Raw genomic sequence first — 15,238 nt, forward strand, 5'->3', positions numbered from 1 at the left:
TTCCCAACACCCAGCCTTGCTGACTTCCAGTGGCTTTCTGCACCCTAAAATCTTGTTCAAAGGTCTTATGTGACTTCTCCCACCACACCATATCCTCCACGCTGAGATTTCTTCCTCCACTCTTTTTTCTTGTTTCTCTCCCTCTTCCCGTGAATTTCTCTGACACCAGCCATCTGTGTTTTGCTTTTCCTTTATTACCATCATTGTGGACAGACTGCAAACTGTTGGCTCTTACTTCTGGGAACTGCATTCTGCCACCTCTCCTCAAAACCTTAAAAACCCATCTCTTTGACCTATGTTTCAATCACACCTCCTCAGTTCTTCTTTCATGCCTCAGCATCCATTTCCTCTCTCCTATATGTAAAGTCCTCTGAGGGGCACCTGTGAAAGATGTTATATGAATGCAGGTTGTTGACTATGATCTAAGGTACATAGAACATACAGTGCAGAAGGAGGCCATTAGGCCCATCGAGTCTGCACCGACCCATTTAAGCCCTCACTTCAACTCTATCCCCTTAACCCAGTAACCCCTCCCATCCTTTTTGGACACTTAAGGCAATTTAGCATGGCCAATCCACCTAACCTGCACGTCTTTGGACTGTGGGAGGAAACTGGAGCACCCGGAGGAAACCCATGCAGACACAAGGAGAACATGCAGACTCCGCATAGACAGTGACCCAAACCGGGAATCGGACCTGGGACCCTGGAGCTGTGAAGCAACTGTGCTAACCACTGTGCTACCGTACCACTCTTCTGGGGTGCAGTTCCACAGGACAACCTTTCTTTATACACAAGGCCGTAGTGAGCATTTGGCTGCAGGCTATGAAGAACATAACAACAGTGCCTGATTCTGGCATCCACACATTATGCACATTCCAATGGAGATTCTTGCATAGCAACAGACAGCAGGAACCTTGGCTGATTTTACCTTTCCAAGCAGCAGAAACCAACTATAACAACATCAAATGAAATTAGCTCAGAAAGGAATTGAACTTGGGACAATAATAAACCCGGTAGGACCTTTTCTCTTGAGGTCATCAGGACAGATGTGTTTTTAAAAGAAACACTAGAGTCCTAAACCTTTTTGCAGTCTCTTACTTCTAATGAGCAAACTAATAATCTGAAGAGATTCATGCTGAGCAATAAATCTGTACTATTGAACTTTGACTGCAGAGGGCACTCTTTGCAGTTAAATGTGTATGTATATAACCAAAAGAAGCTAGACTGAATTTGGTTGTGTCTCTTTCGACAGGTCCACATAAGTAATGCTAATTCAAAAGGAATGTCAAACATAGAAAATTGCTATTTCCAGTACGTAAAAATATCGCAAGACAACTTAAAACAAAAAACAGGCTTACAGAAAAGAAAAATCAGCTCGTATAACCCAATGATAAAAAGGAAAGGGCTAGGCTTAATTAACAACATATTATCCTACAGAAACCCACTTCGATGTGTGAAAGCTGTCAGCTGCTCTGTCAGTACGGACTGTGAAGGAAGAGGTTTGGTACAATTGTAATGCATCAATGTAACAAAAAGCAATGAAGGAAGGTACAGCAATACTGAAAAATATTGCTTATGGTCATACACTAGTGGCAAGATTACATTATGGTCCCTGAAAATAAAACATGATATAAATATGCTGATGTGATGCAGAATTTCAACTACAGCTATATTTTTCTATATTTGTTTTCTCCAACTGCTTAGATTCAAGGTATGATTCAATCAAACAATGTTTTCACACAGAGAGCAGATACTTCAAATTATTATTGCAATTATCTTAGAAAATTAACGGTATCAGTAACCTGAGTTCAGTTTCTTGGAACTGGGACATCCTGTTTAGGCTTCACATTTGTTGTGAATTGGCGACACTGAAGTATGAACATGTGACATGATGATGATCCTAAAAAATAAACAGAATTTGATGACTACCAGTACAGGGAAGCAGGTCAGTAGCTGGAGTTTGGGTCAGTCATGGCAAATCCTTTCCTCAGCTCGATGACCTCTCCCTAAGCAGATCAATCTTTACACTGCTTAGCCAGAATGATCCTGGCAAAGAGAGTAAGATTAGCTCACTAGAACTTGTGGCACTTATTGCAAGTATTGCAGCTTTATTGAGGTTGAGGGGTTGGTATATTAAGCACCAGTAATCATCAAATCACTGTTCTTTTTTTAAAATAGGATTTGGACATATAGAAGTAATTTAAACCACCAAAAACAGTGTCAAGTTAAAATGTAAAAAGAAAAGTCAAACATGAACCCAATCTCTGATGACCTTATCTGCTTCCAATTGCGATGGAGGTGGGAAAGGTGGGGTAGGCAGCCAACCTGCTCTCAGTAGGTTGGTCCCTAACTTAAGTACTTTAATGAAGGTAGGTGCCTATCAGTAGACCAGGTGTCCCAGGAATCGGAAACAAAAGAATGTCAGACTAACAGGTAAATGTCTTTCCAATGCTGCATGTGGTCCAGAAGAAGGAATGCTTCCTCACAGCCCTGCAACCCACCCGGTTAACCTGCCCAGTGATGCCACTGCCATCATATCCAGCCTCTTCATGATCCAATGCCCTCCTGTTGTCCTCCACAGGACAAAATGTCATCCCCAGCCTGCCATCATCTCCACAATCTCAGCAAAGACTTTTTTCCCTGGTTTCCCCACCCTTCCCCTTCACACCTGTGCACTCACAGATCTTTTTCACAGCCTCCACAACTTTCTCCCCAACCTTCAATTTCTCCTGGTGTCCGAACTAATCTGCACCCTGAGCCACGATCTTTTGCCCTCCCTCATCGGATGATCTCCTACGGGAGTGTTTAGAGTCAGTGGACTGGTCAGTATTTAAAAACTCTGCGACCATCCTGAACAAGTACGCCACTACAGTAACTGACTTCATTAGCAAGTGTGTCGAAGACTGTGTGCCAAAGAAACAAATCCGCGTGTTTCCCAACCGGAAACCCTGGATGAACAGGGATATCCACTGCTTGCTGAAGTCTAGGTCTTAGGCGTACAAGTCAGGCGACCCTGACCTATACAAGAAAGCCAGATATAGTCTAAGGAGATCCATAAAAGATGCCAAAAGACAGTACCGGACCAAGCACGAGTTCCGGGCTAGCCACACAGACCCCCCCCGACTGTGGCAAGGTCTGCAAGACATAACGGGCAAAGGATGAAGGCATGTAAAATCACCGGCTCCAGTGCGCCCCTCCCTGATGAGCTCCATGCATTCTATGCACACTTTGAACAAGAGGTCAGCGAGAGCGAGCCCTCCACCCCAGAAGCCTCGGATGAACTTGTATCTGAGATCACCATTGCAGACGTCAGAGCAGCCTTCATGAAAGTCAACCCTCGGAAAGCCACTGGCCCAGATGGTGAACAGGGTCGAGCACTCAGGCCTTGCGCGGATCAGATGGCGGGGATTTTCGCAGACATCTTCAACCTCTCTTTACAACAAATTGAGGTCCCTATCTGCTTCAAGAAGATGACCATCATCCCTGTACCAAAAAAAAGCCAAGCAACGTGTCTTAATGACTATCGTCCAGTGGCTCTGACATTCATCATCATGAAGTGCTTCGAAAGGTTAGTCATCACACAAATCAACTCCAGCCTCCTGGATTGCCTTGATCCACTACAGTTCGCCTACCACTGCAATAGGTCCACAGCTAGCGCCATCTCCGTGGCCCTGCACTCTACCCTGGAACACCGAGATAACAAAGACATCTATGTCAGACTCCTATTTATCGACTACAGCTCAGCCTTCAACACCATCATTCCTACAAAACTCATCTTCAAATTCTGTGGCCTAGGCCTCGGCTCCTCCCTCTGTGACTGGATCCTGAACTTTCTAACCCACAGGCCACAATCAGTAAGGATAGGCAACAACACCTCCTCCGCGATCATCCTCAACACCGGTGCCCCAGAAGGCTGTGTCCTCAGCCCCCTACTTCACTCCTTGTACACCTATGACTGTGTGGCCAAATTCCCGCCAACTCGATTTTCAAATTTGCTGATGACACCACTGTAGTGGGTCGGATTTCAAACAATGATGAGACAGAGTACAGGAATGAGATAGAGAATCTGGTGAACTGGTGCGACGACAATAATCTCTCCCTCAATGTCAACAAAACGAAGGAGATTATCATCGACTTCAGGAAGCGTAGTGGAGAACATGCCCCCTCTACATCAATAGGAACGAAGTAGAAAGGGTCGAGAGCTTCAAGTTTTTAGGTGTTCAGATCACCAACAACCTGCCCTTGTCCCCCCCTTGCCGACACTATAGTTAAGAAAGCCCACCAACGACTCTACTTTCTCAGATGACTAAGGAAATTTGGCATGTCACCTACGACTCTCACCAACTTTTACAGTTGCACCATAGACAGCATTCTTTCTGGTTGTATCACAGCTTGGTATGGATCCTGCTCTGCCCAAGACCGCAAGAAATTACAAAAGGTCGTGAATGTAGCTCAATCCATCCGCAAACCAGCCTCCCATCCATCGACTGTCTACAATTCCCGCTGCCTTGGAAAGGCAGCCAGCATAATTAAGGACCCTACACACCCTGGACTACTCTCTTCCACCTTCTTCCGTCAGGAAAAAGATACCAAAGTTTGAGGTCACGTACCGACTGACTCAAGAACAGCTTCTTCCCTACTGCCATCAGACTTTTGAATGGACCTATCTCGTATTAAGTTGATCTTTTCTCTACACCTTGCTATAACTGTAACATTATATTCTGCAGTCTCTCCTTCCTTCCCTATGTACGCTATGCATTGTTTGTACAGCAAGCAAGAAACAATACTTTTCACTCTATACTAATACATGTGACAATAATAAATCAAATCAAATCATCCATTCCAAGCCTGCAGCCTAGCGCCACAAGCCTACCAGCCCGCCAACCAATCAACCTTTCACTCTGGCTGTGGAGATGAAACGGATTCCAAACGTTGGCCATCGAATCCTTGCATTAGATTGGCACGACCTGAACGATACCTGTTCTTCTCATTTTCTGTACGCGTCCACCTGCCAAACTCCATCCCTACTCCCTTCATACAAACCTCAGAGCTGTGAGGGAGGGAACCAGGTCATAAATATCTGATCACAAGGAAATGTCCCATCAGGAGGAAAACTTTATGAACAGGCTTTGTGGCGAGGACCTCTAAATCAAAACGCAATGCAGAGAAAAGCTGCTGGGGTTGGCGAGGGGCTTGCTTTCCCCAAAACGGCCACAAAATCCTTGAGATTATCACTGATAAAGGGGTTGGTGAAATATAGCACTATGGAATCATTCACAGAATATTTGAGAGATCTTTTAATTTCCCACATATCCTGCCTGGTACACAGGGCTCTAATCTGCTGCCTGATCTTGACATAAATTTTTCATGGCGGCATCTCGCTTCCAGTCATCTGAAGAGTTGATGGGGAACACATCCCCATTAACTGCAAGAGCCCCGCAGCCATTTCACACTTGAATGAGGGTCAAATGGTTGCAGGCAGGACTTCCACCAGTCACTCAGGAGGAAGTCCCACCTTTAAAGATGCCCCTGCTGCCAGTGTTGCAGCGGACCGATAAAGAAATGGTCGAGGACATCAGAGCCCAAGTCAGGCACTGGAGGCCCAAGTTAGTTCAATGGGTCCCAGGGCGGGGAGGGGGGATCTGGGGGCCACCCAACTTCAGAAGTGTGGTGGATTTAAAATTGACTCTGCAGGTCTTGAAGGTTCAACCAAAATATAAAGCTTTATTGGGAAGATGTTAACATTACAGGCTGCGATGCAAGACTGCCCATTCACCCATGCAAACAGCGAATGGTGTCACCTCCAATGACATCACACAAACGTTCTCTTAGAGTGTCCCTGTTCAGCAACAAGGTTGCTTGTAAGGAAACATTAAAAACACTACAAAACTATGAACACACAACATTTCTTTCCCTTTAAATCAAAGGACTCTGGCACAATAAATGGTGTAACATTAACAATCAAATAGCAACATGATCAATTAATCAACAGTCAATATGTCAGATGTTCCGGAGATTGTCATTCTCTGTGTAATTGTCGGCGAACCTCAGGTGCCTGATTTTTAGTACTTGCTGGAACCTTTGGTGTCTTTGGCTTGGTGTGAGCGTTGTCAGTGATTATCTTAAACCAAGTCGATGTAATGATCGAAGGTTGACTTGGTGTTTGATCCATAATTGTGGTTCCATATTACATAATCTTAGGTTTGTATAATGTAGAAGTCCAGTCCTGTCTGTGCCAAGATGGTGACAGGAATCCACTTTTCAATTATTGTATATTTTCTTGCCAGAATTTCTTGACCCTGGTGAAAAATACATTTCCCCTTGTTCTCCCGCCTTATGACCGGATTCTGCTGTTTTTCTTGACAATTACTTTTTCTTGGGTGATTTTAGCAAATTGAATGCTGCGCATAGTTAACTTTAACCATTGGCAACACTTTCCTGTACGTAAGCAGGAACTGACTCAAACGTTTAAACAATGGACCAGGTTCTCTGGTTACCTTTAACAAATGTTTCATGGTCTGTACAAAACCCTCTGCCAGCTCATTGGTGGCAGGGTGATATAGAGCGGACCAGATATGTTGAATTCCATTCTCCTTCAAATAGTCTATGAACTCTTGAGATATGAACTGCGATCCATTATCACTCATCTTTTGTTCAGGGTAACCAAATCTGCTGAAGATTTCACCCAATCTCTCAATTGTTTTCTCCAATGACGTTGACTTCATGGTGGCAACTTCAGCCCATTTGAGTTAGCATCGATGAGAATGGAAAACATGCTCCCTTCAAACGGTCTGGCATATTCAACATGTACTGATTGCCAGACCTCTTCTCGCCATTGCCACAGGTGCAGTGAGGCTAATGGCACCATATTCCACACTTTTGCACAAGATGAACAAAATCTCACCTTCTCCTCGATTTTGGTATCTGGCCCCAGCCACCAAAAATAGCTCCTGGCTATCTCCATCCTTACAATACTACACTCGACTTTGTGAAATTGGTTTAATACACGTTTAATGGTGGAATGATGACTCTCATTCCCCAGAGGACACAACTTGCCTATACGGATAACTCTTGTCTTCAAGTGGAATATGGCTTTAACTCAGGGTTTGCTCCTGAAATCTTGTCTCGAAGCACAATATCCACAACCTCTGACAGTACTAGATCACTTCTGGTATGCTTTTTTACCTGTCCTGCAGTTACAGGAGTGTTATCTACTTGATCAAAGTAGAAAATGTTTCCACACAAACTGCTTATTGATGAACTATTTGATAAGGGTAGTCGGGGAGTCCATCTGCATTGCCATGAAGATTTGACTGATGATACTTACGCACGTGTGCTGGCAAGAGAAATTCCCACCGGTGCATTCTGCTCGCTGCCAGTGATGGAATCTCAACATGAGGTCCAAGTATTGTTGTCAGTGGACGATGGTCCATCGATAAAGTGACATTTCTCCCATACAAGAGTTGGTAGAACCGTTTTATTCCAAAGATGATTCCTCGGGCTTCTTTCTCTATCTGTGCATAGTTGCTTTTGACTTTAATCAAGGTCCTCAACGCAAAGGCTGTTAGCTTCTTCACACCTGTGGGCATTATGTAGGAAACCACCACTCCAACCCCATAAAGTGATGCGTCATATGCCAGTTTCATGGATAAATCTGACTCAAGGCGTGTCAGGACTTCTAACTTGAGTAGTGCCCCTTTGGCTTGAATGTAAGCTCTCTCACATTAATCCCCCCATTTCCACTTTGTATTTTGACACAGTTGATTCTGCAAGGATTTTAGAATAGTCACTAGATTAGGGAAAAACCTTCCATAGTAATTTAGTGAGCCTAAGAAATATTGAAGTTGCTTGACATTTTGAGATATGGGTGTCTCGGTAATGGCTTTGCCTTTCAAAGGCAATTTATGCAACCCCTTGGTGCCAGTGGCATGACCCAGGTGTTCAATTGAAGATTAGAAAAAGTCACATTTGTTTTTTTGGACTCTTAATCCATAATCTTCTAATCTCTGGAGTGTGGCATCTACGTTGCGGCGATATGCTTCTTCATTCTTCCCAGTAACGGAGATATCATCTAAGAAACACTTGACTCCATCAAATCCACTTAAGATTTGGTCCATAGCTTGCTGGAACAACGTTGGCCCTGAATTGATGGCAACTGATAATTTTTTGTATTGAAATAAGACTTTGTGTGAAAAGATCATCAACAACTGTTGTGAATCCTGATCCACGTTCATTGGAAGATATGCTTGACTGAGGTCGATTTCACTGAAGTGTTGGCCTCCAACTGAGGGAAAATCAAACAGGGGTAGGGGGTACTACTCTGCAAATAGTACAGGATTAATAATTACTTTAAAGTCACCACAAATGTGTACAGATCCATCTTTTTCATCACGGGTACAATTGGCATAGCCCAATCACTCCAGTTAATCATAGAATCTACAGTGCAGAAGGAGGCCATTCGGCCCATGGAGTCTGCCCTGGCCCTGGGAAAGAGCACTCTACACAAGCCCATGCCTCCATCCTATCCCCATAACCCAGTAACCCGACCTAACCATTTTTGGATACTAAGGGGCAATTTAGCAGAGCCAATCCACCTAACCTTCACATCTTTGGACTGTGGGAGGAAACCGCAGCACATTCTACCCGATGTGGGACATCTCACATACATCGCCCCCTGGCTTCTCAAGGACTTCCGTTCTGATCAGCCATTCTAATTCTGCCTCCACTTTAGGTCTGATTGCATCAGTCACTAATTTAACCTTTAAGCACCTCGCCTGACTTTCCTCCTTGATCTTCAGCTTTACCGAGATAGCCTTCCTGCTTCCCAGCTCACTGTTGAACACAATGGCATGTTTCTTCACGATTTTGGGTAGGCCTGATTTGGAATCTGTCATGAGATTCACCTTGGCCTTATTTGATCTCATCATTTACAGCCAAGTTCATCCCTGTAGTGCCAGATAATTTCCTTTGACTATTTGCAAGGACAAATCTTCCATCTGACCATTTAATTGCACTATTACATCAATATGGCCCCTCAATGGAACCATTTCGCTAGTGTAGGTTTTCAACACTACCTTTGAGGATTGCAGAGCAATATGTTGGAGCCTTTCTTGATAAATAGTCTCTGGCACTCGCGAGACCACCTCTATCTTCTCTGGCTGACGCCCAGTAATGGAGTGACGCAGTACAAGTTTGTTACACCAGCAATAGCTGGTTCATTTAATGACAGTTCGTCTTTGGACTACGAATCGAGTTCCTTCTCACGTCCTTTTTGTACCACGTGGACCTTTTCCTTGACTCAGCTTGCCATTTGTTTGATTCGGCTGTTGTTTTCTGCAACTTTTGCCTGAAGACAATTTCTTTTTCCAAAAAGTGTGTGCAGTGAGGCTCTTTCCACCATAATTTCTGCACACAATGTCTTTGCGGCAACAATCTGCTGCTGAGTGCCTGGTTTTTGCACACTTCTGGCAAGTGCGAATCTGTGACTGTGTTCGAGTTTCAGCTGAAATCTTGTGAATTCGTGTACTTGAATTCAACTGTTGAGCTTCTTTGGGTTGCTAACTCCATGACATAGCAACTTCCAAAACTTTATTTAAGGTAAGGTTGTTTTCGATTAGCAACTGCTTTTGAATAGCTTCGCTCCTCAAACCACAGACGAATCTATCTCAGATGGTATAATTTAACACATCCCCAAATTCGTAGTGTTCGTCAGTCTTTTCAGGGTAGCTGCAAACTGTGTACTTGATTCATCTTTTGCTTGGTTACGCTTATGAAACCTAAACCTTTTTGTGATAACTAAAGGTTTTAGTAAATAGTGGTCCTGCAAAATGTCCACTATTTCTTCTATGTTCTTGTGCCTGGCTTTTCCAGCTGTACCAGATTCCTAAGGAGGTTAAATATTCCCCCCAACCACCACACACACACCCTCAATATGCTCAGGAATGTTGGGACTTTTATATCTGCGGCTATCTTGTTAGCTTGAACAAAATAGTCCAATCATTCTGTACGCTCCATCGCTCTGCATTCTCATCAAATGGTCCCGCGACACCAAAACTCCATTTTTCTCTGTGGAAGGTCCTGGGCTGCATAATGTGCCATGCATTTTTAAGCACAGCCCTGCTTCCTTTCTCTCCAAAACAATTCACAGCCCAAGCCCAGCCTGTTTTCCTTTGTGTTTTGCAACACCCCCAGCTCTAAATTTGATGTTGCAGGGCACTTGCTATTCATGGCAACCGAGTTTGTTTCGGGAGGAACATGTGGTGGGCTTTTCTCTCCGGTTGTTTCCTTTGAAATTTTTGGTGATTTTTTTGGTTCCTCTAGTGCTGTAACTATTGTTTGGCTTTCCGGTCGCCAGCTTTCAAGTATCAATGATTTCAGTGCTTTATTATTTCTTTGGGTGCTACAAATGCTGTTCACCTACCTCATCGTCAGTTTTTAGGCAGTGGATTCAAGATCGAGTCTGCAGGCCTTAGAGGTTCAGCCAAAATGTAGAGCTTTATTTAGAAGATGTTAACACTACAGGCTGCGATGTTAGACTGACCACTTGCCCACGCAAATGGTGAAGATGTCATCCATCACGCAATTGTTCCCTTAAAGTGTCCCTGTTCAGCTAAAAGGCTGCTTGTGAGGAAACACTAAAACACGTGAATACACAACCAGAAGAGGGCTTTAAATGTAGGCCTTCCCCCCACCGCCCACTGCCCACCCCACCCCCCCCCCACCCCTGACCCCCCCCCCCCCCACCGCCCACTGCCCACCCCACCCCCCCCCCCCCCCCCCACCCCTGACCCCCCCCCCCCCCCCCCCCCCCCACACCTTCCACCCAGGATCTAACTCTGTTCATTTATGGCCTTCCCTCACCCGCTTAAAAATTGAGACTGGGCGGGAATTGGCACATAAGTGGCCAATTATTGGGCCTCAATTGGGATACGAGTGAGCTTCCTGTCCAATGCTTTGCCTGCCCCATCGTAAAATCATCGTGCGGTCAGGGCGGGCGAGAACCTGGAGAGAATCCTGTCTCTTCAATTTCACGCTCCCATTCCCACCTAAAAACCCACCATTGGGAGAACATAAAATTCTGGCCTATGAGTTGAGTACATCAGGTCTTCGGCCTAGATTCCCAACACTACAAGGCTCAGGTAGCCAACATTTGTGACACTTCGTGTATTAGCCATCTCATTACTGAGACAGATGGGAAGGAGGTAATTTTTTTCAGACTTGTTGGAATAAGCACTCTGTAAAGAGGTATATTTCTTTGGTTAGGTCGGTTGTAAAACATTTGGAAAAAATTACAAGAAAATGCGGCCTCAAACAATAGATATTCTCCAACTAAAGGTGACATTCCTTGAAATACTAGGCAGAAACAAGTCCAAATTCTGGCTGGGCTGCTCTCCATTTTGATGAACCTTTTCCCATGGGACGATCTGAGCAGACACACAAAAATATTATGAAAGGTTTTGACTGACCTTACACCATCCACTTGCGTGCCTGAGGATTTACTGTGGCTGCTCAGTACTGGCTCCTCTTTCTTAAACTGTCAAAGGAAAAACAGCAATTAGAAACAGTAACACATACTGAATATTTAATTTGGCAGCCACAAATTGGCAATATCTGTATTCCTTCTGAAATACGATTGACACATTCAGTGTCTCTGGAATAATTAGCCTATCTGGGTCAATGGAGGACCAATGGAAAGCACGATGGCACTAACCTGCACCATTGTGCACATATACAAATGTACAATCTCATTACACACCCAATACTTATTTATATTCTGGGATGTAGATGTATGAATCACACTGCTGTAAAAATAACCCAATTCATTATTTTTGAAGTTTTGAATTTTCATGAAATTATGACTTTGGTTCAAGTCATTGAGGTTTTGGACTAAGGAGGTGGCGATTTGGCCCATCATGTCTGTACTGACTGTAAAAGAGCTTTCCAGATCCAGGCAAAATGATTTGAACTATAAAGGAAATAACAGTTATCTTATACTTCATGTACCTAATGTATTATCACCTGAAGGAACAGTGCAGTATGAGAGGTGCAGAGAAGCACCTCAGGAGTTGCTCCTGATTACCTTTTCAAGCTTTGTCAGCATTCAGTAATCCCTACACAACCCTTCCAGGGGCAATAATACAATTATTGCACCACTGATCTGCACAGATCTTCATTGGCAATCACGGTTGCTAGAAAAAAAGAGTTATGATAAAGCAGAAGCAGTATAAACTTAGCATTGATGTTTTCTGACACATTTCACATAGGCAAGTAGCCCAACTACAAATAAAACAACTGCAGTTATTTCAAGGTTTTCAGCTGGAAAATGTTACTGTGACATATTCTTCACACATCAATCATGCACTCACAAATCAACCACAGCCATATGGTCTTCAAAATCAGGAATGACAAAATTATAAATGGCTGCCAAACTGGAGCAGTAAACACAAATTCGACAGAAAATGACTTAACTCCCTGGGCCGTGGTTTCTCCATTGTCATTTCAGTTGTTTACCTCAGGTACATTTACAATATGTGGGACCAGTGCTAGCACCACCATTTCTAGTCATACAGGTTTTGCATATCTGACTGAAACCAGAACAAGTAGTAATTATAGAGCACATTAACATTAGAAAATTCTCAAGGCATTTCACAGGAGTATTATAAGCAAAATCTGACATTGAACCTCCTCAGGTGACAAAGAAGTAGGTTTTGGGAGAGTTTTAAGGGAAGGGTGAGAGGTAGAGAAGAACAGAGGTTTGGGAAGGGATTTCCAGAGCTTAGGAACAAGGCAGTTGATGGCACTCACACCGGTGGTGGAGCAATCCAAGTCCGGATTCTCAAGAGATCAAACTTAGATGAGCATAGATATCATGGAGGGTTGCTGCACTTGAGGACATTACAGGGACAGGGAGGGGCTAGGCCATGGATGGATTTGAAAACAAGGATGATAATTTTAAAATCAAGGTATTTCTTAACGAGGAGACCGTGTAGAGCAGCAAGCACAGGGATGATGGATCAATGGGACATGGTGCAAGTAAGGACACATTCAGCAGAGTTTTGGATGACTTCAGGTTTATGAAGGAGAAGAATGTGGGCAGACTTCAAAGTGTGTTTTGGAATAGTGAAATCTAGAAGTAACAAAGACATGGGGCGCGATTCTCCGCTGTCACGCTGGTTGGGAGAATAGTATGCCGCGCCAGATTTTCACGTGACGCTGGTCCGACGCGCTCCCGCTATTCTCCCAACCGGCCAAATTTATGTCATCGGGTTTCGCGCGCAAAAACCCGGAGAATCGCCCGATGCAGCCAAAATGGCGATTCTCCGGCACCCCCGCTATTCTCCGGACCGGATGGGCCGAAGTCCCGACGTCGTGACGCCAGGTCATGCCGTCGCCGTCCACACCTGCTTTTAAAAGGAGTGAGGAGGTGAGCAGACCATCCCGGAGTCTCGGCAAACTGGGGAAGGCATCCTCGAGAATGCAGCGGCTAGTGGGGGGGGGGAGAGGGAGAAGTGGGGGGGGGAGAGAGGGAGAAGTGGGGGGGGAAGAGGGGGAGAGAGGGAGAAGTGGGAGGGGGGGAAAGAGGGGGAGAGAGGGAGAAGTGGGAGGGGAGGGGGAAGAGGGAGGGGGAAGAGAGTAAGAAGTGAGAGGGGAGGGGAGGGGGGAAAGAGGGAGGGGGGAGAGGGAGTGAGTGGAGTGGGTCGTCCACCCCCGGGTGCAACATGGCAGGATGGTCGCGAGGACACGGCCGCTGGTTGCCCTGTGGCTTATGGCCACAGCCCAATGATGCACCAGTGCGGAGGACGTAGTGAACTGCCCGTTGGACGCAGAAAGTGACCAGGGGTTAGGCTGGCCGCATGTCAGCAGCGCGATCAGGCCACCGGGACACACAGGTATCCCGTGGCAGGCGGCTGCCGAGGTGTCGAATAACCTCCGTCTAACATGTCGTTTCTCTGCCCCCCCACCACCCTTCTGTAGGTGAGCAAAATGTATTCAAACCGAACAGCTATGTTCAGCGCAGTGGTTGGGGCCGCTGCACCGCAGTTGGAGATCCAGCAGCGTCCACAGCCACATCCCACAGTGGATGCAGAGCCAGCTGCAGGAGCAGAGGGAATGGCCGCGAAGTGGCCCGTCGTCGAGCAGCATGGGGGGGGGGAGGAGGAGGAGACATTTGATGGTGGAGCCAGGGCGCCAGAGGCGACGACCGAGGGTGTACCGTGCCCGGATCTCATTCCAGACAATGCCGGACATCACCTGCAGGAGGAGACCCCGGTTGAGCAGAGAGACGGTGACACATATCTGTCACCTCATGGCGCACCTCGCCCCGCATGGAACGGGAGGAGGACACGCGATCCAGGTTGCCGTCAAGGTGACGGTGGCACTTAATTTTTATGCATCCAGCTCCTTCCAGTCTCTGAGCGGGGACCTATCCGGGATCTCGCAGGCATCGGTGCACAGGTGCATCCGGGATGTGACCGACGCCCTGTATGCCATTGCCGACCGCTACATCAACTTTCCCGAGGACAGAGCAAATCAAGAATCACAAGTTCGTGGATTTGCCAATGTGGCCGGGATACCAATGGTCCAGGGGGTCATTGATTGTGTTCACGTCCCCATGCGCCCACCTGCAGGCAACAGGGAAGTGTTCACAAACAGAAGGGGGACATACTCCATGAATATCCAGGTGGTATGCGACCCCCATATGAAGATCATGCACGTGTGCGCTAGGTTCCCTGGAAGTGTGCATGATGCCTACATTCATGCGCAGTCTTTCATCCCTGCCCTGTTTGAGGGACAGCCCCCCCCCGGCTGAGGGGCTGGTTGCTGGGCGACAGGGAATATCCACTGAGGTCTTGGCTGATGATGCCCATACAGAGGCCTCAGACCAACGCGGAGACCCTTTACAATGAGGCCCATGCAGCAACCAGGGATGTGGTGGAGCGCTGCTTTGGTCTCCTGAAAATGCGATTCAGGTGCCTGGACCGCTCCGGAGGGGCCCTGCAGTACCAGCCTGAGAGGGTCGCTCGCATTATCGTGGTCTGCTGTGCGCTGCACAACATCGCAATGCAGAGGGAAGATGCCCTGGTGGAGGAGGCGGAGGGCGAAGCCACTGGCAGTGGTGCCAACACGGAGGAGGAGGAGGAGGAGGTGGAGGAGGAGGTTGGTGGTGTGTCGGGCGCAGCACGCAGACACGACCCGGGTGCTGGTAATGTCCAGGAGGCGGCACGACGGCACGGCGAGG

The 15,238-nt window shown here is 46.3% G+C and overlaps 1 protein-coding gene across 2 annotated transcripts in view; it reads right to left on the minus strand.

The window, feature by feature from the left end:
• The window catches only part of epb41l4b (erythrocyte membrane protein band 4.1 like 4B), a 506,687-nt gene that overhangs the window by 71,549 nt on the left and 419,900 nt on the right, over positions 1–15,238 (minus strand). For both annotated transcript variants that reach the window (XM_038797675.1, XM_038797674.1), the window contains exon 19: positions 11,466–11,533. In XM_038797675.1, coding sequence (XP_038653603.1) covers positions 11,466–11,533 — 68 coding nt within the window. The remainder of the gene's footprint in view (positions 1–11,465; positions 11,534–15,238) is intronic.

This window comes from Scyliorhinus canicula, chromosome 5 (assembly GCF_902713615.1).
Source record: "Scyliorhinus canicula chromosome 5, sScyCan1.1, whole genome shotgun sequence".
NCBI classification, from domain to species: Eukaryota; Metazoa; Chordata; class Chondrichthyes; order Carcharhiniformes; family Scyliorhinidae; genus Scyliorhinus; species Scyliorhinus canicula.